Here is a 26882-nt window from a genome sequence, read left to right on the forward strand (position 1 = left end):
CCTTTAGTTTTCATTTTATTAAAATTTAAAAAACGTCCCAACTTTTCCGGAATTCGGGTTGTAAGTCACTTTGGATAAAGTCGCATTATAATCTGTATTATTGTGTGTGTGTGTGTGTGTGTATATATAAATGTAAATGTAAATTATACTCTCTTATAATACCACAAGAGTGTTTTGAAGCTTTAGCAGCAGCAACAGGGTCACAGGTAACATGTAAACATAGTTTTCAATTCTTTCTAGCCTACAGTATAGCAAAGTAGAAAAAACAACGGAGAGATATATTCTTGTTTTTGTAAAACATGTCTGGATAAGTGCGTATGATTGTGAAAAATAGGTCAGTGGCTTCTAGCATTCTATAGATGGAAAAAAATGCTCACTCCAGGACATCAAACATGATGACATCAAGTGTGCTATAAAGATTGTGTGTCAATCCCGGTCTCGCAGGAGTAATTTTTTCCTCAGACCAAGGGGCTACAGTACATGTATTTACTCTCAAGTGCTCTGAGTATGAAAGACTAGTGACATTTCAGAAACCAGCCATAAACTGACACAGTTTTCTTTGGTAAAAGATAATAAAAGTGCTCATAATACACTAATTACTAATTAGATTACCATTGTTTTAGAGCTAAAAGGAGGCGAGAGGCTGGCACAGAAAGACCCTACTGGACCCTTTGAGACAAAAGCACATTCTTTGAGTGCTCACTAAGACAAGGCAAAAGAAATAGATAAATCCGACTAATTTAATGGTTGTTGTTTATATGATGCTACTGTGAAGTTGCAAATGGCTATTAAGAGACCGAAAGGTATTTGGAAGTGAGGGTCAGTGCAGATTCAGAGATGCCTTTGGTGTGCAACAAGAGCAAACTTTCTTCCCATGCAAAAGAAATAGATAAATCCCACTAATTAAATGGTAGTTGTTTAAATGATGCTACTGTGAAGGTGCAAATGGCTATTAAGAGACCAAAAGGTATTTGGAAGTGAGGGTCAGTGCAGAGACACCTCTGGTGTGCAACACGAGCAAACTTTCTTTCAGAGATTGCTTCTCTGCAGGTTATGAATGCAAATGTGGACTGTTTAATTTAATGAGGAGGCTGCTGTAATTACTTGAACAGCTACGGACGTATAAATCACAACACATACCCAGACCAGCGCCTTAATGGGAAATGTTCTTGAGGAGAAAAAAAAAGGATTCCACATTTAATGCAGTGTAGAGTAAACATCTATAATTTCAAAATGAATAATGTGTCCCAAGCTTGCGGTTTCTACAAGGATTTGTGTGTTTAGTTTGGCATTTAGAAACTTGTTTATTGCTACACACAGCTTCCTTTCAAAGAAATAATGTTGGTTACATTTAGACTTGGATGTTCTGCCGGACAGAAGATTACAGTGACTAATGAGAACATGAGTGAAATGCATTAACATGCCAGTTTTTCAGTTGTGGGCGTAAAAACAGGTTATAAAGTGATCATTTAGATAAGATGTAGTTAAAAAGACAGGCAGGGATGGTACTAAGTCGAGAGTGTGTCTAAATTCACTCCTCCTGTCCTACTAATCCTGTGGGTATTGGAGGACTCTTTTGGTCTGTGTCCCACTGGTGACATTCAGTAATTGCATGTATAGCTCATTGATTCGTTTCATGATTGCACAAATGAAAGAAGGGGAAAGTATAGGAAAAAAGCAGGCAAACAAGAGGGCTGATTTTTTATGTGATGAAGAGGATAGTTTTCATAGTCATCAAAGCGTGACATGCAGGAACTTTTTTTGTCCCTTCTCTCTCAATGACCTTGTGATTTTGTACAGTTCATATGTCGATAGACCAGTGACATTAAAATAAAGAAAAAAAGGGAAAAAATAGTCTCTGTGCTAATTTTGGTTTCTAAGTTTTACCAATTTACCATACAATTAAAAAAAAAAATTAAACCATTAAAAAAAGCTATCTAACCAAGTACAAATTAATAACATATTTATTTATATGTATGCATGTTTTATTCATTGTTTTCAAAAATGTTTTTAAATACAGTGGTGGCCATAATTATTAGAATGCTATTATTTCAGCAGCTAAAAAATGGTCTTAAGTCAGTTATTTCTATCTTTTGCTGTAGTGTGTCAATAGTTTACATTTCCAAACATTCATTTAGCCATTAATGGTAATAATCCAGTAAGATTTTTGTTTGCACAAGGAGTCTGACAACAGCCAGTGCTCCACACAGAGATCTGATCTCACCATCATCTGCCTGTCTGGAATGACATGAAGAAACAGAACAAACTGAGACAGACTCAATCCAGAAGAAATGTGGCAACGTCTCCATGATGCATCATAAATTAACATCATCATAACATCATGAATGTGTTTGATAATTCATGTTCGATGACATTACAACCTGAACTTGCATTGTCTTGTCATAAAAAGTCAAATTATCACATATATTAAAAAATATCCCAATAAATTATTGCACAGATTGCATGTTTCTGTTAAAGCTATGCATGGAAAGACTGGCATAGTTGGTCACCAGCTTATGTTTTGCATTGAATGTCAGATCATGGGATGTTGGGACCCCACCAAGCTTCTTAACATCTAAAACTTCTTTAATCAACCAGTTTTCGTAGAAAACTATTCCGCAGTAAAGTTTTATACTACTGTGTGTTGTTTCACCAGCATAAACCAGTTCGATCCGGCATGGGAACTCATGCTAGTCTAAGCTGGTCTTTTTCTCCAGGGTTGTAAGCAGCAATTTGAGATTTCTCAAATGCCAGGCAAATACTCCTGTAGCTTTACATTCTATTCAGTGTATTAGCAGTGCACTTAGGTGAAGAGCCATGGCCCATAACAATGAGATCCTGGCTTTGCTTCCGTAGCATGCTATCACATTGCTAATCCATTCAGAATAATGCAGGGAATGTGAAATGAGTCCTCCCTGGAGACAAATTTCCCTTTATTAATATGTTGCACTTCATGCCATTTTTCCTCATTAATAGATGTCTGTTTGCACACCCTCTTAGGGTCTGTTGGTAATTTGAAGCATCAAGTAAACTGGAAGCACTGGTGTGGTACATCTGTTAAATATGTTAGTCTAATGACTAACCTCGGTCAAACCTGCATGGGGTTTGTTTCTGTGAATATGTGAGAGGATTAGGAAGTGCAGTATCCATTCAATTTATTCTACTTTATTTATATGAAATAAAGCTGAAAATGGTATTGATTTACTGAATATGGTTTTTAATATGTCTGCATGAATTACATTTCTGTAACGCACAGTTAAAGGGATATTCACCAGAATATGATTTATGATTTACTTCCCTCATGGGTTTCAAAATTATTTTTCACCCTTTTTTATTTATTTCAAATGCTTTTCTGTTAATTAACACCTTGACATTTTTTTTCTGTACAATAAAAGCATAAACTGACCTTTGACCAGAATTATTGTAGTTAACTAAAGCTAAAACAATTAAATGTTGCCTTGGCAACTAACTGAAAAAACTTAAGTTATTTAAATTATAAATAAAGACTAAAACTGAAAAAAAAAACACTAAGAGCCTTTATGTATAATCCATAATAAAGTGTTATTAAAGGGTATAATGCTTTATTATTCATAATGTGCATTATATATTGTTGTAAATAATTATAACCAAATTTAAAATGCATAGTGTAACAATGAATGAATTAATAATAAAACGACAAAAGCACATAACAAAATAAAAAAGCTAAATAAAATTAAACATTTATAAACATTTTTTAAATTAAAACAAAAAAGCAAAAAAGATAAATGAAAGTCAGTTCAAAATATGAATAAAAAATAAAAAATGAATAATAATATAGAAATAATATTAAAACAACACGACCAGTGACAGTTAAGCTTAAGTTAAGCAGTGTACAACAGTGAATGATATTTGCAGACTTCTGTAGAGAGTAATATTTTCAATCCATTTCAACATATTCTTCCTACACAAAGCTATTGTATGGTTCTAGAAGACTTGAAATGGACCACTTCTATGATATTTTTATTATATATATATATATATATATATATATATATATATATATATATATATATATATATATATATATATATAATTATTATTATTTTATTATTATTATTTTATTATATTATTTTATTATTATTATTATTTCAGCAGCCCCAGTGTTTATTTCAGTATGGAAAAGAGCACTACAGACATTGTATTGACAGAATAATATTAAGCTGTGTAATTGACATCTTCAGGTAAACTGTTGCTTTAACTACAACTAAAAACCATTTATAGTCCCCACACGCAAAACTGGCAGACATGCTAAAGAAATAAAGACAGACAGAGGATCCGTTCAGTCACTCGTTTTTAATAAAGCTTTCCAGAGGGCTCGAGCACCAACAAAGGTATCAGCCCAACTGCAACCATCGATCCCCAGCAAACCTAACGAGAAAAATGTGTACGTCAGGCTGCGAGGAGCTCTCTGTCTCTGTTCCTGTCAAACTCCACTTCTCCCTTCTCCTCTCCCACGGCTTCACGAGGCAGATTGCGGGAGAGAGGTGTGGAGAGCGAGAGGAGAATTCTGAGGGCGTCTGAGTGGCTGGGGGGGCCTCCTCCTGCGGCAGACATATTCACCCCCCCAGTCTGGCAGAGTGCTGACATATCTGTCCTTGCTTGCTACAAGCTCAGAATTAAGATGGCAGCATGCGAGGCAGGGAGTGGTATAGCCCTGATCAGGCACGCTGCATGTGCTAGCGACTGTTTTGCAAGAATTCTTCTGGGTTTTACTCGTCCATCATGCAGCATAATGGCTTGGATGCTGTCATTGCTTAAATCTAATCTCTGCCTTTGTCTGTCTGTGTCAGTATTTTCTCTCCTCCACTGCTCTTCTTGCACATCTGGATCGCAGTGAAGCCATATCACTCAGAGAACATGGCAATCAGCGGGAGACAAAGCCTTGAAGCTCAATTTCAGAGAAATGTCACATGCATCACAGTTGCCTCATTCATCAAATCAGAGGATCCCTATCATACTCGATTTCACTCTCTGTCCCTCCTCCATGGGTGTTTTCTCTGAGAAGCAAGGGAAAAAATACTGTACAGAGCATTTGTCGACTAATTAATTGAAATGAAAGTGACTATAAAGTAAATAAAAATAGTAGCTAATCAACAGTTACAGTAGGTTAAAAAAGATACCCGAAATTTTCTTGATGTAGTTATAATTTTTGAAGAATATAAAAATAGATAAGAAGAAGAGGGACATGATAAATAATTAACTATTTAAAATAAATATTTCAGAATTTAAAATTCCATAGACCGTTTGACTATGGTCTAAATAGGTTGTATATTTATTAGTGGTGGGCCACTATCGGCGTTAACATGCTGTGTTAACAGGAGACTCTTATAGGGCGATAAAAAAATATCGCCGTTAATCTATACTCAAAGTTGGGTTGGGAGCTGGGTCGAGCTGTGATGACTTTCACCTTGATATTTTAGCGCGAATGTATGACTGAATTGCACTGTAGGGGGCGAGAACGAGTCTTCGAACCTGTGTGTATGCCTACTGTCAAATAAATTAACACATCAAACGTGACGTGCTAACATGGATGCAGCTGAAGCTTCCCAATGGAAACCTCGACAAGACGCACGCCTGTTTCACACATACTCTGTCTGCAGTGCGTATGCGTTACACATGTGGTGCTGAAGCATCACACAGGACACGTTTGCAGTCCGATACTCGGTACGTGAACGATCGCTGCACTGCTGCAGACGTACCGTTCCTGGAACGCACTGACGGACCGCAGCCAAGTGAATGCTGGAATCCGTTAACATGGGTGTGTAAAAAAATACGAAACACATACGCTCTGCAGACGGATTATGTGTGAAACAGGCGTTAGGTTGTTTGCACCTTGTGCAATGTGGAATTAGTTAACAGCTTTCTCAAGCAATGTGTGATGCATTTTGGAAACAGGAGATGAAACCCATTCTAAAAGACTAACTTTTAGTCATTATTCTATTTGGGTAGCACACATATTCTGAATGCCTTTGGCAGAATTCAATGAGCCATTTTTAATTCCAAGATTACAGTGAGATTAATCTAGATAAAAAAAAATTAATATATGCCCACTAATATTTATATAACAATACAAAATATGTAAAAAGTAGTGCTGTCATACGATTAATCGCAATTCAAATTAAACGTTTTTGTTTACATAATATGTGTGACTACTGTGTATATTTGTTATGTGTATATAAATGCATACACATGCATGTATATATTTCAGAAAAATATGTTATGTTTGTATATTAAATATATTTATATATAAGTTATATAAATATATACTGTACATGTAAATATTTTCAAAATATATACTGTATTTATGTGTGTTTATATACTGTATACATAAAAATATACACAGTACACACATATATATTATGTAAACAAAAATGTTTCTTTTGGATGCGATTAATCATTTGACAGCACTAGTAAAAACTTATATATATATATATATATATATATATATATATATATATATATATATATATATATATATATACATAATATATACAGTAAAGTATATTATATTCTGAAATTGATTGATTGATAGTGATTTTTACAAATAATGACTTATAAACAAAGAAGAAATTAAAATAATAAAAAAGAATTGCTAGACTGATTCGACTGTTAGATAAGCACAAGGATGAAGTAAAGTTCTAATCAACATATTTGAATTTACAAAGCAATGGTTAGTCTGTGTTGCCAGTATGACTAAACTTTAGTTAATTAAACATTAATTGAATTCTAAAGTGTGATCTGAATGTGCTTTGCACATTGTCTACTTTAATTGTGCACATTTCAGAAATCCGAACGTGGTGTTAAGATGTCACCTCCAGAAAGGGTCGTATACAGAAAAGGTCAAACACAGATCATTTTGTCACTGAAACAGAAAGAGTTTGAACCTTTGTGTAAGGTAAATCTATGTCTTTTACATGGAAACAAGTCCATCACACACCACTGTTTTTGGTTCTTCTTTCAGTACAACGTTTCCTTCAGTAAAAAGACACATTCACACACTATTGTTAAAAGTTTGTGGTGCAAGTATCGATTTAACAATATAATTCTAATTAAAAGCAAACTGTAAGGAGTGCCAGTGTTATTCAGCAAGAGAAAATCAAACTGACAGAGTGATAGGGCTCTAATTATTGCTCTGTTCTTTATAAGGATGTTTAAGATAATAACCCCAAAGGCACATTCTCTTCAACTTCTGCCATTATTTCTCTCTGTCTGTCTCTCTCTCTTTCTTTTCACTCACATTTTTTTCTTCGAGAATCCCTTCAGCAGGATTATGGATTCAGCACATCTACACACTCTTCCTCTGCTCAGCACTGAAATTAACCGATTTGTCTTGCATTCCACCATTGTGTGTAAAACAGAACAATATAAAATGTGCAGGAGTGCAGCAGCAGAAATGAGCGCTTGTGTTGTGATTTAACAGACTTGGACTTTTTATAGTATAACTGGATTATTTACACCAGTGGTTCCCAACCCTGGTCCTGCAGGAACCCCGACACGGCACGTTTTGCATGTCTCCTTAATCAAACACACCTGATTCAGTTCATCAGCTCATTAGTAGGGACTCCAAGACCTGGAACTGGTGTGTCAGAAGGAAACATGCAAAATGTGCAGGAACCACTGATTTACACCATAACAAGAAAATCTACAGGATATAAAAAATTAAATAAAGGAATATAACCGTATAAAGTGTGATATTAGCAGTGTCAGGCCCCTGTGCCCCCCACCTTACCGATTTGACGGGGACCAAATCTCCCAACCTTGATTTCAATCATTACTGAGGCTCCCAAAACCCCCCTGTTAGTATGGGCTGGTGAAGACTCTGGATTTTGGAGAAAATTAATGACTCAAAGTCATTAAAATTCACCGAAATATTCAATTTCTGTTACAGATTTATATATCTATAAATTATACAGCTGTTAGACGCAGCCGTTCATGAGTCTGACTGCTTGCAGGAAGAAACTGGACGTTCTGCTCTGAATATTATTATGAATGCTGCTGCTTTTTTGGGCCGCTATATATTAGTTGGTATCTCTTAGTTTAGCACTGAATGATGTATGTGCACATTTTAGTAAAAGGTGCTTTGTGAAATGCATTAGCAGGAAAGTGTCTTTTAAGAACATAAATAAAGTAACACATATTTCCCAGAATAATTTCTCCCCTTTAATACAGTGATGACTCCGTGGCTACAGTTCACTTCTAGCACAGCAGGTAATCACAGGTACTACAGCAAACCATTACAGACTTCCAGTCTAAGAATTGGTTTGGAGAGCCATGGTTTCTTTCCTGTGTTGATGTAATTCCTCTCTATATGTCATTGTGTTTTTTTAATTTATTTAAATTTTAATTTAAAAAATTTGACATGGCTGACTGAAATGGTGAAGCACCAGTTACCTCGATCTTTAATTAATATCTGTTGATCACTGTTCTTCAGGTACTCCAGTGCTCATTATTTTTTTATTGTCTAAACTTGCATTACATGTATACATCCACTATAATGCACGATCGTGTAACTAATTACTATTAACATTACTAATAAAAATAAATAATAAATAAATCATTTTTTTACAAAGTTTTGATGTAAAAAAACATATATTATTTTTTCTTTGTGATTTAATAATTCATGCATCAGAGGGTTCAATAAGCAGTGCATTAGCATTTAGATGGCCTCTCGCATTTTCATTTCATAGGGTCTTTAAAGTTACTAATGATATTGTGATTTTATTAAAAATGTATATCTGACAGAAATACGGGACGATTTTTGGGGTTGGAGGTGCTGAAATATTAGAATGAGGATGCAGCTGAAAAGAATTTTATGCAACCCTTAACTTTTAAAAAAATGGTCCAGTTAATTTGATGAAAGTATCATCTCTCACATGAAATGAATGGAATCATCTCTTACATTAAATTAATATATATTCCTGACTGAAGGACAAACATTTCTGAAGAATATTAAGAAGTTTCAAACATTGAGAATATTTTAACCGAACTTTGAACTGAACCTCCACATCTTAAAAGGCCATGCGGTCCATATAATGAATGCAGCAAATTCTCGACATACCCAAGCTAATGAATTTGCAGACTGTCTAATTACTATTAACATTACTTTAAATTTCCTTGTTATTTGACGTGTAACATAAAGCTTACATAATAAATTGTTGGGAATACGCATGCAACTAAATGTCAATTATTTGTCAAAAGACATGAATTTTCTGCAAATCTGTGCAAGTTATTTTTGTTATTTTTTTCATTTTAGTATGTTTTAGTAGTGTTGTAGTATGCGAGTTAAAATTCTGTAATGTGATGTGGTCACTACCAAAAAAGTGCAGACAATACCAAAACATGGGATGTTTTTCAAACATTAAGTATATTGAATTATCAACTAAGATGTTATGATAGTTTTTGTTCCAATATGTATTCAAACTAATGAATCCTTTACTTTGAAATAAGTATGATCAACTTTTTGCGATTTACAAAGAAAAATTGGATTCAAAATACAACAAATCTCAAAAATTACACTTGAAATATTGTAAAAAAAAAATGTTTATATATATATATATATATATATATATATATATATATATATATATTACAATGTAGATGTAAGCAAAATCCTAATAGGTCAGTGTAACCCTTTTAATTAGTAGTTTCAGTAATGACAAATTTAGGGAGAGAACAAATATTCAAAACTTTCTGAAAACACAATATGTAACCCTTAAGTCGCTGGGGTATATTTTTAGAAATAGAAAAAAACATTGTATGGGTCAAAATTATAGATTTTTCTTTTATGCCAAAAATCTTTAGGATATTAAGTAAAGATCATGTTCCATGAAGATATTTTGTAAATTTCCTACTGTAAATATATCAAAACTTAATTTTTGATTAGTAATATGCATTGCTAAGAATTCATTTGGACAATTTTAAAGGCGATCTTCTCTTTGATTTATTTGCACCCTCAGATTCCAGATTTTCAAATACAGTAGTTGTATCTCAGCCAAATATTGTCCTATCCTAACAAACCATGTATCAATGGAAAGCTTATTTATTCAGCTTTCAGATGTTGTATAAATCTCAATTTCGAAAATAATTGGCACTTAAGACTGGTTTTGTGGTCCAGGGTCACATATGAGTATGTAACTGCACATTTACTAGAAATGTGTACATTGGACATTATGCAGTTTGCATACATGCACAATTTTTTTAAAAAAAGATGATGATTTTTATTTATATATTTTTTTTTCAAGGCATTTCCAACTTCGACTTTGGATCAATTCTGTAGAATGGCTCATTTATACTGTATATATTTCCATTACTTTAACTCATTAAAATAATCTAACCAATTTCAATTTAAGTTCTACAAGATTCAACTAGACAAGAATTAATAAAAAACATAGATTATTGGAGTACATTTTACAGCAACATACTATTTTAGTCTTCTTCAAAATTTCACTTTTAATTCAATGTGTTAGTTGCTGTCATGTTGTAATTTATTTTCAAATTTACTAGCAATTCCAGAGTGAAAATTGTTTCTACAAAAAAATGTTTTAAAGTGAAGGCAGAATCAGGTGGAAATGTTTTACAGCATGGACATGTCAAGCTTTTTTCCTGCTGCTGCTCACATGTGCTGGCATCAGCCACTTGCTTCTCAAACATGTAATGTCTGTGCACTTCATGTGCTCCACGTCAGTCCCAAGAGTAAGTATCAGAGCGAGCAGGTTGTGCTGCTGTGTTGAAACAGGAGAGGCTTGATATCTTTGAGAATATCAAATGAGGGCTCTTTCTTTCTCTTTCTTGGTTTCTGTAAAGGAATTCCCTCAGTACAGGGCCTGGCTCAGGTGTAGCCACTGCAGATATTCTACTTCTGAGTCCGCTTTTAAGCACCGCCACAGAGAGACGGGGAAAGGGACGAACATTTCCTCATCAGAGTTTGCCACAGCTCCGGCACTCAGAGTGGCCAGCATCTCTCTTTTGCTGTCTGTCTTATTGCAGAACAAACATGTCGATAAAAAAGAATCTCCTCTCTCTTTGCTTCTCTCTCTCTATGGCATTTGCATCTCTTGCCTTCAAATCTCTCTCCATCTTGCTCGCTCTCTCTTTGACACGTTGTCTTTCTGCTGGAGATTCTGCATTGTCACACCTGAGGGTGCTGAGAGGAAAAATATGCTCTGAAAAACAATAAACAGGGACAGGGGGAGATAAAATAAAGAGAGAAATCAAGAAAAAAAAAAGACTTGGGAATGGGTTGCTAGTATAAAGAAAATGAAAAAATAAAATTGTTTTTTTGTTTCTGCCACACACCAAAGGTCTGGTGTCAGGTGAATTTCTGTATAAATCTCACGTAAAATTTCCCATTAAACTAACGCATTTAAGAATGAATGGTTTTACTTATGATTTACTTCAAAAATAATTTATCTTGTTTCATGAATAAGCGCATTGAGATTAAATTGAGAGCAATTTTTATACAAAAATCCAAAAAGGACCTCAGCAATCTCATGTGAGTCTCAATCTCAACAATTTTGTACTAAATGATCCAAACTAAATAAAGCAATAGTTCATTATTCTGTCATCGTTTACTCGCTTACTTTTTTTAAAGTTTGGTGTTAAAAACGTTGAACTTTGTATTCATCATAGAATCCTGAAAAAATACTCCGCAAAACATAAGCAGCACCATTTTGTCCACATTTATAATAAGAAGGAATGTTTCTTGAGCAGCAAATCATCATATTAGACTGATTTCTCATCATGAAGGATCATGTGACACCGAAGACTGTAGTAATGATTCTGAAAATTCAGCTTTTCCATCACAGAAATAAATTACATTTGAAAGTATATTCAAATGGAAACCAGTCATTTTATATTGTAAAAATATTGCTACATTTTTACTGTATTATATTTTATATTTTACTGTACTTTTTGATTAGCATGTGTCACATAAACATGCAGAAAACTTCAGATGACATCAGATAACTATCAGATTTGAAAGTGGCCCAAATCAGATGTGAAAACATGTTTTTGCTGTTTACACGCATCCAACAAGATCCAATCTGTGCCAGATATTAATGAAAACAAACAAAAGTGGAACTGGCTGACAGTGTAAATGTGACCTTTCCGTAAGAGTTCACTCTCAATTAGCTTTGCAGCGTGTCACATTTGCCATCGATGGCCTTCATATATCAAATTTTAATTTATCGCGAGCAGATGGCCACATTTATTTGTAGTACGAAACATAATGCAGGCTGACACAAATGAGACACCAAAGAGAGAGTAGGCTTAAAACATGTTGTCAATATATTTAGTACTGTCAAGCCTTGTTGCTAAGAGTTTTGAGAGCAAATTATAGTGTGCATTGTTCTGTTACCAAATTGAAAAGCAGATTGCTTTATTTTAAAATGAGACTGTTGCATAGATACCACTGCTAAAGAAAATCATGAAATCTTTCCATCACTCTAAAGCAGCCTTATGCATAAAAATAAGTACGTATATGATTCACACCACACATATATGTGAAGCATGTCGCCAGGTGACACGCATCAAGCACATTCCCAGCATAAAGAGTTTAATATCACACGGCTTGAGGCCCTGTGTGCAACTGCCATATTTATATTCCAATCTTCCACACCGAAAACCCACATTGCAGAGCTCATAAAAGATTCATTCGGCGGTGGAAAGCAAGGTCGCACAGGAAACCGGTCAGAAGGTAGTTACTACAACACACCAACATCAGGCAAATGCAAAGTGGCCATGTAAGATCCCCACCATCCCATTATTACGATAACCTCCTGGAGACTTTTGACTGGCCACAGATGACCCTGCCTTCGCTCGCTGCGTGATGCCTAGTTAGGGTACATCTGTGCACGTGTTTTATTAGGTCACGATGTGCGGTGGCGTACAGTATTAGTAGGCCAGAGCAAGGGAGGATGGACCTCTCACTGGCTGCTCTCGCGGCTGTCAGAAAAATGTCACATTCACTTAGAGTCAAGGCCACAGAGCCGGGGGAGCGCAGCAGACCTGATACCACATGCCTGATATTCACGCCACCAAGCAGACAGAGCCGTAGCCCGACACAAAGAGAGGCAGGAAACGATGACATGCTGCTTGAACAGGATGCTCTGTTAATCTGCCGCTTGGGTGACGGAACAGATTCAACAGAACTTAAAGAAGAATTTCATGTACCAGCTGTACTTAATTTAATTTAATAATGTCAACCCGACCACGCTGTGCTTTTTTTCTTTTTTTTTTTCTCACGGGGTGAAATTGCAGAGTCCCATGGCTTTTTATTTTGCCATTTGTTAAAGGGAAGTGACAGATATTTGGGGTCGGATTGAGTTGTAGCGCTTTAATGTTACAGCGTTCTGCAGCAGAGTAGAGCCTGGGGGTCTCGCCTGGGGAACAAGATGGAAACAGACCCTTCACTCAAGCTGTCATCTAAGGACGCATAGTTAGGTGCTCCATTAGGCCGCGGGATAGTCAAACAAGCACATCTGCAAACCGTTGACATTCAAAGAGGCACCTAGAGGCTTATAAAAGCTCAGTCAAGACACCTGGAGTGGTCAGCTCAGGCCGTTGTTCCCCTGAGCCCTGCTGGAGTGTGGTGTCACACCAGGACAAACATGCTTTCAGGTAGAAACATTAGCGAATGAGGAAGATATTTTTCCTGTTTGGTCCTTGGGCCAGGTTTGAATCAGGACACCGAGAGTTCAAAGTCAAAGAATCATCAAGCAGATGTTCATAAAATCCTCAGTAACTGCTTTTGAGTGCCTTTCATAGCTCACTTTTCATTGAGGTTTGCCACTGCTTACCCCAAAAGGTACACTCACATTAAAATGGAAAGAAACACTGAGAGGAAAAACTCAGTCATTACCAGTAATTAGTAAAAGAGAAATACTGAATCCATTAGTTAAATGGTCGCCTCAGACTGTTCTCAGGCTGTCTGATGATTATTGTACACAGAATGACAATAGTTGTTTTCGCAGAAATTGAGAGATTTAATCTGATTAGCTGGCTCAATCTATTTTTTGGATGTTTTTATTGGCCCACCAGCAAACAAAATTGCATTGTATCTTGTAATATTCACTGCACTAAATGTAGATACATTTTATTGAATTGTTATTTATTATGGGGGGACACTTTAAATGGTTACTCCACCCCGAAATGAAAATTTTGTCATTAATCACAAACCACAACACCATTACTTAACCACCTACCCATTTCGTTCCAAACCCGTAAAAGCTCAGTTCGTCTTCGGAACACTACTTAAGATATTCCATAAAAGGTCCATAAAATGTATGAAAAGCCATGTCAGAATACTCCATCTGCCATCAGACATGCAATCTGGGTAATATGAACGCTTAATAAACAAACTAGCCCAAAATGCAGCAGCAAGAGTTCTTACTAGAACCAGGAAGTATGCCCATATTAGCCCGGTCCTGTCAACACTGCACTGGCTCCCTATCAAACATCGTATAGATTTTAAAATCTTGCTTATTACTTATAAAGCCCTGAATGGTTTAGCACCTCAGTATTTGAACGAGCTCTTGTTACATTATAGTCCTCCATGTCCACTGTGTTCTCGAAACTCTGATACCTAGAATATCGAAGTCAACTGTGGGTGGCAGATCCTTTCCCTATTTAGTGCCTGAACTCTGGAATAACCTACCTAACATTGTTCGGAAGGCAAACACACTCTTGCAGTTCAAATCTAGATTAAAGACCTATCTCTTTAACCTGGTTTACACATAACACACTAATACGCTTCTAATATCCAAATCCATTAAAGGATTTTTAGGCTGCATTAATTAGGTAAACCGGAACCGGGAACACTTCCCATAACACCCGATGTACTTGCTACATCATTAGAAGAATGGCATCTACGCTAATATTAGTCTGTTTCTCTCTCATTCTGAGGTCACTGTTGCCACCAGATCCAGTCTTTATCCAGATCAGATGGTCACTGCAGTCACCCGGATCCAATACGTATCCAGCCCAGATGGTGGATCAGCACCTAGAAAGGACCTCTACAGCCCTGAAAGACAGCGGAGACCAGGACAACTAGAGCCCCAGAGACAGATCCCCTGTAAAGACCTTGTCTCCGATGACCACCAGGACCAGACCACAGGGAACAGATGATTCTTCTGACTTTGCTGCAGCCTGGAATTGAACTGCTGGTTTTGTCTGGTCAGAGGAGAACTGGCCCCCGTCTGAGCCTGGTTTCACCCAAGGTTTTTTCTCCATTCGGTCACAGATGGAGTTTCGGTTCCTTGCCACCATCGCTTCTGGCTTGCTTAGTTGGGGACACTTCATTTAAAGCGATATCATTGACTTGATTGCAAATGATTGCACAGATACTATTTAAACTGGACTGAGCTGCATGACGACATCACTCAGTTCAATGATGAACTGCCTTTAACTGTCATTTTGCATTATTGACACACTGTTTTCCTAAGTAATGTTGTTCAGTTGCTTTGACACAATCTGTTTTGTTTAAAGCGCTCTATAAATAAAGGTGACTTGACTTGATAATGTAAATTTGTAGGAGAAACCAAAGGCTTGATTTCCAATAAGTTGCCCTGTGAATGTTACATGGGTTTAAAAAGATCTGTGGTCCAATTCTAGCAGCCTCCATTTTTAAATCTCATGTTTAAAAAAATGCTGGTCTAAAACATACTGACTTTGCTCAAATATGGACTTTTCCTTTCCTTGTTATTCACAGTCAAAATTAACCAGCCTACAAAAATTCCTCATAATTCTTTATAATTACCAAATATAGGATTCAAGCTTTTATCAACGTGTTTTTTTTTAATTAGCAGAGGTTTCATTTTTTAAACTTACTGATACATGTAGTATCTTAGTAATCTGAGTTTATGCATCTGTTTTTAAATGAACATTGACAAAATAATCCACAGCACAAGGGTTAAAGCACACAAAGGTTTAAATATTCGCACTTGATGTACTGTGTAATTTAAGTTGTATAACAAAATGTTAAAATAGGAACTATTAACAACATACCTTATTTTACTCATAAATCAAAATCCACAATGGTAAAAATGCTAACATTTTGTAGGTCTTGGCAACTACAATCTAAACAGCTCTGTGCTGTTAGTTGAGGCTTGTGTGTTTGTGAGGACCCACAGAAGTGTCAGCACACATTGTGAGCCTGCTCTTATGTGGATAAATAAATAAATATTGATAGCAGCAGGTTTTCGCACAACTGTCATGCGAGGGACAAAACCTAGAATCTAATCTCACACTTCTCTTGTTCCTCTTTCCTGCTGACAACACAAACACCTCCACAGTCGCACAGCAGTAACATCTCTGATCACACCGGACATGTGCATCCCAAAAACACACATGCATGCATGCATTCTGCCCACATCCGGCCCTCCACTGTGCCACACACAATACAGACTCATCAGTGGGTCCTAATCAGCCACCTCTCAGTGTAGGCTGTGCCATTCAATCGCCTCATCTAGCCATGCATCCGCGTACGCTCCCTGATTGTAATGCCTTACAACTGAAAGTTAATGGGAACATTTGAAGGTGGGTGAAGGGAGGAGGGTTTATTCATTTCTCATTGCTTGTTAGTGTGGCTCATACGCTGCCTGTGACATTATTATGATGTCAGCTATAGTATCATTTTAAGCAGATGCCCCTGCATGTGTCGCATATGAAAATATTAACATTATTTTCTGTCCACCTGCCACTGTGATTGTTGCATGGCTCAGGTGTGCCCTCACATACATATGCAAAAGCACACACTCACAGGATGAAGGGAAGGTCATGTTGCATTAGTTAGTAGTTTCTTTTATTTATATTCTACAGCAGACTGAGGTGATCAGTTACTGAATTGAAAACTGGACCTTTCAAGTCAGAGGTCAGAGTTGGAGGTCTTTCCATTTTTTTTTTTTTTGTATTTTGACATAAATTAAATAAATGATTATGATTAGCCATGATTTATCATGCTCAGTCATACTTCTCTAAATGGCATTCATCAATGCATACTCTTTAAACGATTCTGCCATTTGCTTGCCTTCGTCACTTGCAGTTTTCTCCTTGCACATGGTGTAGTGAGCTAATCAGCTAATCAAAATCGTATCTTGTTTACCAGTGGGCTCCTCTTCCCATTCAAAATGCTCAATTGGCCAGAAAGCAGCCGATGGGAGTCCAACTAATGCCAATGATGCTGAACACACCTCAAAAACTAGGCCGACAGACACTCAACTATGGCTCGATATTGGCTGACCGCCGGCCTTAATGAAACTAAATGAATTCAAATAACGTGCTTCATCTAATTATTTATTTCATGATTCTAATGAGGGAAACTACAAATAAACTGACACTGGCAAGCAATAACTACAAGTTTATTTTAATAATTTATATATTATCTTCTGTCCTCTCTGTGCCCCTGTTAGCACAGCAACTTGACAAGTCACTAACGGCTTTGTTACTTTTTAAATGTCTTCTGTTCAGTAAGTATCAGGAAGTTGTGGGCTTTTTTTGACTGGTTATAAAAACCAGGGACTAGTCACCAAAAACACGAACTGTACAGAGAAAATAGAGAACATCTGGTCAGCCTGATGGGGGACAAATGGCAAATGTAGCCAGGATAACACTCCTAATCTTCTGAGACACTCACTGGACTGTTTAATGACCACAGAGATTCACGACAGATTAACATCTCATCCAAAGGACAGCACCTTTATATTGACCCCAACATTATTTTTGAATATGGGTATGGGTAGGGTTGGGTATCATTCGAATTTCGTTAATTTCCGATTTCGATTCTTATTATTCTAATTCCCATTATCGATTATTTTCAATTCCCAGTTTCAAATCCAATGTGATTAAAAAATGACATGAAAAAGGGGGCTATTTATGAATTACTGAATTCCATTTTTTTTTTTTTTGTGTGTGGTTCTCTCAACTAACTAAAAATCACATGTAATTATTCAATGGCTCACTCAAGATTTACTTGTTTCATTACTGGATGAATCAGCATTTTTGAATTAATTTCTTGATTGATTCAAAGATAAATAAATTTTAACAGAGGCTTTTTTCAACCTAGTGGCATATCGATGTAACTGATAAATCTTTATTTGAAATGTCAAATTACTTTATTGCATTGCGGTGTGACACAAAACATGCTATACTGATGTGTGCATGACGTATGACGCTGCTGACGTGCTTTCTTTGTTATTGGACGCACCAGAAAACACGTCAGCAGCATCATACGTCAGCAGCGTCGTGAACGGACTCACAACAGACCCGGAAGAGAAGACAATGCTGAATAAAGTCGTAATTTTTATTCTTTCCGGACCAAAATGTCAAATTCTAACTGACCCTCTGATGTCACATGGACTACTTTGATGATGTTTTTATTACCTTTCTGGACATTTTCAGTGGAGGGACAGAAACTTCTCGGACTAACTGTGTTCCGAAGATGAACCTTATGGGTTTGGAACGACATGAGGGTGAGTCATTTATGACATACTGTAATTTTCATTTTTTAATCTTTATGTATCCGATTCTGGAATTGGAATCAATGTTGGATTCGCAGGCCTAATTGTGGGGCATTAAGGCTCAGGTATACTTCATTTTCTATTTCCATCTTGCACACAGTTGAGCATGCAAGCCTTTCAACCTATACACCTTTGACCATGAGCGTGGACAGATGCACACACATCCACATTATCTAGGGGACTATTCTTTTCAATCGCTCAGATCACTCGCACAAGTGATGTTGTCCGTGCACGAAAAACTGGCCTTCACATGAACAGCTTGCACTGATATCAGTGAATTTTTTTATGATAAAAATTACATCACACAGAGTTTCAAGTTTACAGCTGCTGGCGTTAGTGAGGATGCAGAGCAGTAGTGGGTTTGCTGGCCACTCTTGTTCGTGCTCAAGGTTCTGGTGAAGAGATTTATGCTGCTCGTCCTGGGCTTTTTCATTTGTCTAATTCCCCATTTGGAAGTCAGAATAATGGCTGGCAGAGCACATCCTGTCCGACCTGCCTGCACGTCCTTGATCTCATAGGAGACTGAAGCTTCACTGCCCTTTTCTGACCGCCATCCAAGAGCACCATCACCGCTTCTGATATTTATTAGTCTCTCAACATCCAAAATCTACAATGAGGCCATTTTCATTGCCAAGCTAACTTTAGAAAGGAGGCCTAATAGCTTCACGCGCATTATCTCACATCTGATCAAATGGGTGTATAATAGGCCTTTTAGCTGGTGGGCAAGATGAACTGACTTGGACTGGACCAATCATAATTCAGAACACTGCACATCTTTCTTTAGGCTGGATGTGCCCCGAAAGTAGTGATACAGCTGCTCGTATCTGACACGCTCTGGTCCAGTGCCATGCAAACACTCTGTCCTGGCCAGTACTGGCTGGATCATGCTGCCACCAGTTGCTTATTCGAATTGGGCATTATTTCATATGCCCACAATTTTTGTTTTTACTAGCTGTAAAAAAAATGACACCCATTCACATGATCCAGGGGAAGCTTCGCTTGACCCCGCATGACTAATAACTCCTACAGGGGGAGCAGAAATTACATCTTACTGCAGCTTTACTGAAATTATTCATTTTATCTCATATTTCCCTTTTAATAAAATTTCGGGACTGCGGCAGCCAGCTCCTACCTAACTTATTATTAAACGACTGCATTAAAGTGAATTCCAAAGTACAACCGAGAATTTCTATCGAACAGCAGGTCTGAAGCACATTATTTCACTTCTCTCCAGCTGGGCGACTTTCCACAGTGAGTGGCTTCTCCATTTCTCAAAAGCCTGCACGTTTAAACAGTTTTATTAAACAATTGTAGCCATTTACTTTTGATGCACGTCTCCGGTGTATTTTTCAAAACAAAGTGAAAAAACGGGCCGTGAACAGCTTTTGATCAACTTATGAGGGTTTTGTCTCACAGTCGCAACCAATTAGCACCTCTCCCCCACAGAGAGTTTGATATAACAGGGCTAAATAGTGAATAAACAGGAAACCCCCTCATTTGAAAAGCTAAAAGTGATAGTTTTGCATCTCTCAATGTCTCTGGGGGCTGGCAAAGTGTATCCACCCAGCCTCCCATATCATTCCTTTTTTTTTTAAATCAAAAATGATAATTTCATTGATGGATGGCTTCAAATGGAAGCGCTCTGCCTTCCAGCTGAAAGGAGCTATCCGATGCTCTCATGACAGCTCTGTGATGCCATTAAAGCAAGGAATGATCAGACACATCCAGTGGGCCCCTTGAGCTGCATATCTAAGCTAACGTGTTTGCCTCTAATGCACTAGCTAATTACATTTGATGGAGACGTTGATTGCGAGCAGATTTGTGGCTAATGTCTGTCATTGTGTGGAATCATCGCTCGTTGCTGTCAACGTATACAGTACGTGATTCACAGTTGAGCGTGTAGATTTAAAATGTCAATATGTGTAATAATGTTTTAAAATAAACTAATTAAAGTTTCTTTAAGATGCCTGCGTGTTAGCGCCTGGTGGTAGCCCTCGCTTTGAACAGCGCTAATGATAGCAGTCAATAGATGTCCGATCCCAACTGTGAGCAGCCACTCAAAACTAATTAAGAAGATGAGACTCTAATAAACGTACATCTGTTGATACAGACTGAATAGGTTTGCCTATAAATAATACAATGCGCTATGAACCGAGGAAAGAAAAAGCAAAAATGCCATTTGCGTCCAGTGTAGCAATAAAGGTCTGCGATCTGATTCAAGTTAATGATTATTGAGTGAATCATCGCAGAGAGCTGAGAACAAAACGAGCTTTTAATTTGTTAAACTGTTATTGTTGCTAATCTGCATTCTGCTTAAACTCTATGTTTCCCAGAGTCTAATTAAACCCAGTTCTATCCAGTTTTATGGCCTAAATAGAATTTGATCCTCTGTTTGTCCTTTTTTAAGAACACAATGCACATCGGAGAGCATTTACACATACATGGACAGAGATGCACAGACGTGTGAAGTGCGTTAAGTGTGCAAGGGATGTAATCATAAAAGGGGATCATCAAGGTCGGCCATCTGTATCACTGGTTGTCAGGGCCCCAGGGCATTGTGGGTACTTAACAAACACAAGTCGTGAGCAAACAAGTGCATCTGTCTCATTTAAACATTGCATATTTCATGGTTTGCATGGTTGTTTTAGTCTGAAGGTTTGTGTGTATAGCTACAAGTTTGTAAGTCCATGCATGTGAACATTCCCTGCATCCCATGTGAAGTAGTCCTAGCAGGATAGAGAAACACCAGAAGAATTCATCCATTTTTTATGTCTACATTTCTACATCAGGGAGATGGGTGGTGCCATATTTTCTCTTCTACATTTAATATTTAATGCAAACACTTACAACAAATTGTCCCCTTGGGCCAATTATAAGAAGTTTGGGGTGAAGAAATAGAAATATACATTCCTGCACATGCCTACAGGACTCTCATATATTTTACTGATGCGTTCACATTTACATATTCTAATGTATGTCTGTAACAGCAAAATCTGAAAATTTGCAAACTGTGCACACATCTTGTACCGTATCATTTCCTTTTTCTCTAATATTAAAATCAGTCTCAGGCTGCTTAACATACTGCTTTATAGAGCACACAGGTTACATCTAATCAAATGCATCATCTCCAGTCTCTAATTATGCCACATAGTGGGAAGTCATATGTTCTTGGGTTTCATTTTCATTTATTTTTTACTTATAATAGCATTAACATGATATTAACATAGCATGCGATGAAAACTAATGGAAATAATATAATGTATAAAAATAATGGAAATAGTTCTAGAGGTTTTAATAATTTTCAGTTCTAGACACCACTGACAATAAGATAAAACACAGCAGAGCTGTGCTAACACAGTTTAAAGAAAATGCCTTAATCATTTATTATGCAGAAGTGAACAAATTTATGGAAGACCAGAGAGTGTTGTAACACATTGTTTCAGAGTCTGTAACATTACTTTTTTCATATATATAACTTTGACAAATTAAGTTATTTCAGAAATTTTGAAAATAGTAATCAGTGTAAATTAGTGTCAAAGAGTGGTGCTGTTACATCCTTACTAAATAGCTCATTGCATTAACAGAAAGCATGGACAATATAAATTTGCTTCATGAATGTATTTTGGTAATCAAATTTACTTGTTCAGAATAAATATTTCATAACCCCTAACCCATTCATCTCATCACCTAATCTAATTCAAAAATGGTAATCATGTAAGGCCTAATACAAAATAGCAAATCAAATCAAAACAAAGACTTGTGTCTCTAACAACATAACAGACCGTGTGCAGTAGCTGTCTTACAAGTGTGGCAAATGCAGTAGGAGATTTTTTTTTTTTTTACTGTAAAACCGTCCCCATCTGCTCAGTCAGATGACACTACTTCTGTCATTTAAAAAGTGAAAAAATATTCATTTAACAGCCATTTGCATTATTTTGCTACAAATTATAATACTACTAATAAACATTACTTCACCTGTTATCTTACATCCAAAGCTTTATATTTTAAAACATACTGTAGATGTAACCTACAACATTCTACAATGTTAGAATGTTAATGATGTCACTCTGTAGCACATTCCCAATTGGTTAATTACAACTCACCCCGTTACGACACTCTCCAGCCTCTCCTACTATTTATTGCAGCAGCATTTAAAACAAACTGAATATTTACCAATTACATTGCTAGTTATAGCTTTTATTAAGTTGTTGCACGGGTAACAATTCACTCGAAACAGAGTGCGTCTGCGGAAATGTCCGAGGCGACTTCAGCCAACATAAACGCCATTGGTTGAGCGCTGTCCATGGTCCTGACCAATCTGACCATAGTTTTTCATTGCGTGATTCCTAAGGAAACGCTTACTTTTCACAATTCAAAGAGTCCAGTTTGGCTATTGATAATTAACAGCTGACACCTAAACGACAACGACTAATAGAAGAGTAGTTTTGGCGAGTCTATGAAAATTTCACACTCAAGTAGCCGTGTGAAATTTTCGCATGTCTGATTTTGCCTGTATATTTCCAGGTCAGGTAATGCGACGTCCTTCACTTCAATTCACATCTGTCACTTCAGCTCTCATCAGCCAGCGCGAGGAAATCTCACACTCGAGGCGAACAAACAAAAAGAGCTCTTACAAGTGCTTCTGTGACGATACGAACAGTGCTCCAACAAACACAAGTCCGGTTGTGATGAAACATTCGGGGTTGAAGACTGTGATTCATCGCGAAACTTTTCAGCTGTCGTCCTCTTAATCGAGTTCCCAGATTCTTAGAAAACCTTCCCTGCGTCTGCGATTTTTTCAAACAACTTAACAGCCACTAACCTCCAATGAGCTAATGCTCAGCACTTGTTTAGAAACTGATAATCAAATAAGCCACTGTGCATCTCGCCACAATGCGTATTAACAACACAGGTTATGATGATGAGCAGTATTTCGCATGCTACGAGGACATCTTACCTCGCAGGGTATAGTAGATAACATCAGTAGCAGGAACATGGCACTCAAGAGATGCATTCCTCTCGAAATGACAGCGTTCCCGACCACCACCAGCACTAGGACACTTTCGTTTTCAGAGCTCGTCTGCCTTCCTTAAGCTCCGCGCAGGATTCTGTCAATGTTCTGTCGAGCGCGCGCGACGATCCACATCACAGGCGGCACGCGCTGGGGTTTATTCAGCTCACGGAGACAGATTACCCCCACTGTGCCACGGCACAACGAGCCGCCTTGTGTTTTATGATTAGTCTCCTATCGTTCGCTTGTGACCGCCACCAAGAGGTCACCGTTGTAAACGGCCACGGGAAATGAAGTCGAGCAGTTCTCTTCTCAGCAGGCTTTTTTTGAAATGGGATCGACTGCCTGAGCTCGAGTTGCAGAGGTTGGAAGGTGACTAATGTGCTTGCGATGCTCCGACGCTAGGAGCAGCACACATTGACGCTCTGGGAACGGAATCAAAGAGATGCAGCCCAGCCGCTCCGGTGTGTGTGTGTGAGGGTGAAAGAGGAGGCTTTGTATTGACATCCCAGTCTGTTGCACAAACAATGGATTTTTGAGATGGGATGAAATGACACGCATATCCCCAGGAAAGCTGTGACATTATGATAGGGGCGGTTTGATGATTGGATTAGACTTTGAGCAGCGTATTAGCGGCGTTTTGCATGTGAAAGAGAGTTGCTGACAGTTAGCGGCGTCTCTAAGTAAGGGATAATCTATGTAGTCAGCCGGTCATTATTGTAAAAGAACTCCGACGGCCAGATCAAGAGGTGTCTTGTAAGGGGTTATTTTGTGATAATGACCAGCTTACTGCACATTATCCCAGTTATTACAGGGATACTTAACAAAACAAATAAATAAACAGACATAAAATATTAATTCGAGAGAAGTTGTTTTGTTTAGTTGTGGAGGCGTAAATAGAATGCTACAATATTTAAGAAATGGAGGATTCCCATACAGTGTAGCCATGGGAAATCGACTATATTAAAAAATAGTTGATCATTTGTAGGTAAAGAACCTTCAATTAAGATTTATGCATGATATTAACCAGAAAAGCCTTGAAGAGAAGATTTTCAAAGTAAGGTTAAGGGACGAGTGCTCACTGTAAAAATGAAAAAGTTAGTTCAACTCAAATTTTCAAGGCAACCAACTGCACAGAATTTTTGAGATTTCAACTTAATTTTTTAAGTTTTGAAGAACTACAATTATTATGCTGCGTCAGTTAAGTTTTTCAAGATCTTAAAACTACGTTTTTTTAATTCAAGTTACTGGAAAGCTTACTATTTTGAGTTCAGATTACCAGATATTTTACTAATAGAAAAAATCTTATCACAGCAGCTGAAACAACAATTACTATTGTTGAGGTAATTCTTTTTTTTTCTGTTTTCTGGAAACAAAAAAAAAATGTTTAAAAAGTCACCACATTATAGAAGATTTCAAATGACAAATGTGAAAGGTTATGACAACCCAATATGCAGACAACATCATCTTTGTAAGACAACTTAGAAGACTATTATATCTAGAAAATAGACATAACCAGTTTAACATACTCTAGGCTTCAAAACCAGACACACAAACCCACTGCTCCAGGTGTGTGTTTACGGTGTGTGTGTGTTCACTGCTGTGTGTGTGCACTTTGAATGGGTTAAAAGCAGAGCACGAATTCCGATGGTCACCATACTTGGCTGTATGTCACGTCACAAACCTCAAGAACGGTGACAACCAACACATGTTAAAAAGATGAGCTCTTTACATCACAGTAAAACAAATAACTAACTAACAATAATGATAAAACAATAATAAAAATATGAAATTAAGTCAGCAAACAGCAAAACAATAATGCTATAACAGTAACTGCATAATGTATTCATGCTGCAATGCATGCTGGGAACTCACAAAGCCTTAACATTTCAGCAATATAAAATTATTTTGTTCAGACAACTGTGTTTGACTAGTTAACTATCTCAACAAATTAGAATATGGTGACATGCCAATCAACTAATCAACTCAAAACACCTGTAAAGGTTTCTTGAGCCTTCAAAAATGGTCTTTCAGTTTGGTTCACTATGCTACACAATCATGGGGAAGACTGCTGATCTGACAGTTGTCCAAAAGACAATCATTGACACCCTTAACAAGGAGGGTAAGCCACAAACATTCATTGCCAAAGAAGTTGGCTGTTCACTGAGAGCTGTATCCAAGCATGTTAACAGAAAGTTGAGTGGAAGGAAAAAGTGTCGAAGAAAAAGATGCACAACCAACCGGGAGAACCGCAGTAGGCCTTATGAGGATTGTCAAGCTAAATCGATTCAAGAATTTGAGTGAACTTCACAAGAAATGGACTGAGGCTGGGGTCAAGGCATAAAGACGTGTCAAAGAATAACAGTTGTCGTATTCCTCTTGTTAAGCCACTCCTGAACCACAGACTACGTCAGAGGTGTCTTACCTGGGCTAAGGAGAAGAAGAACTGGACTGTTGCCCATTGGTCCAAAGTCCTCTTTTCAGATGAGAGCAAGTTTTGTATATAATTTGGAAACCAAGGTCCTAGAGTCTGGAGGAAAGGTACAGAAGCTCATAGCACATGTTGCTTGAAGTCCGGTGTTAAGTTTCCACAGTCTGTGATGATTTGGGCTGCAATGTCATCTGCTGGTGTTGGTCCTTTGTGTTTTTTGAAAACCAAAGTCACTGTACCCGTTTATCAAGAAATCTTGGACAACTTCATGCTTCCTTCTGCTGACCAGCTTTTTGAAGATGCTGATTTCATTTTCCAGCAGGATTTGGCACCTGCCCACACTGCCAAAAGCACCAAAAGTTGTTTAATGACTGTAATAATACAAACTCCGTAATCTTCGGGAAGAAGGAGGCGGGAACCGGCGGACAATCAAAATGAAAGACTTTAATAACAAAATAAACACAAAACAGCACATCAGCCCCTCACGGACGACTGATGCGCACAAATAAAAAGCAAACATAAACTAAAGCCCAGGCCTGGTCCTCTCTCGTCCTTCACTGTCGTCGCTCCAGTTTTATATCCTTCCATCTCCTCTGTGGGACTCGAGACCGGTGGTGGGTCGCAGGTGTCACTGATTTCCCAATCACTCCACCGGCCTCGCTCGTGTTCCCACATCCCTCGGCCCCGCCCCACTCGTCACAATGACCATGGTGTTGCTGTGCTTGACTGGCCAGCAAACTCACCAGACCTGAACCCCACAGAGAATTGATGGGGTATTGTCAAGAGGAAAATGAGAAACAAGAGACCAAACAATGCAGATGATTTGAAGGCCACTGTCAAAAAAACCTGGGCTTCCATTCCACCTCAGCAGTGCCACAAACTGATCACC

The 26882-nt window shown here is 37.5% G+C and overlaps 1 protein-coding gene across 1 annotated transcript in view; it reads right to left on the reverse strand.

Annotated features, from left to right (window-relative positions):
* The window catches only part of olfm2a (olfactomedin 2a), a 68279-nt gene extending 44319 nt beyond the window's left edge, over window positions 1-23960 (reverse strand). Inside the window, exon 1 of the mRNA XM_059559308.1 lies at window positions 23509-23960. Coding sequence (XP_059415291.1) covers window positions 23509-23565 — 57 coding nt within the window. The 5' untranslated portion in view covers window positions 23566-23960. The remainder of the gene's footprint in view (window positions 1-23508) is intronic.
* Window positions 23961-26882: the final 2922 nt, after the last annotated feature.

This window comes from Carassius carassius, chromosome 1 (genome assembly GCF_963082965.1).
Source record: "Carassius carassius chromosome 1, fCarCar2.1, whole genome shotgun sequence".
NCBI classification, from domain to species: Eukaryota; Metazoa; Chordata; class Actinopteri; order Cypriniformes; family Cyprinidae; genus Carassius; species Carassius carassius.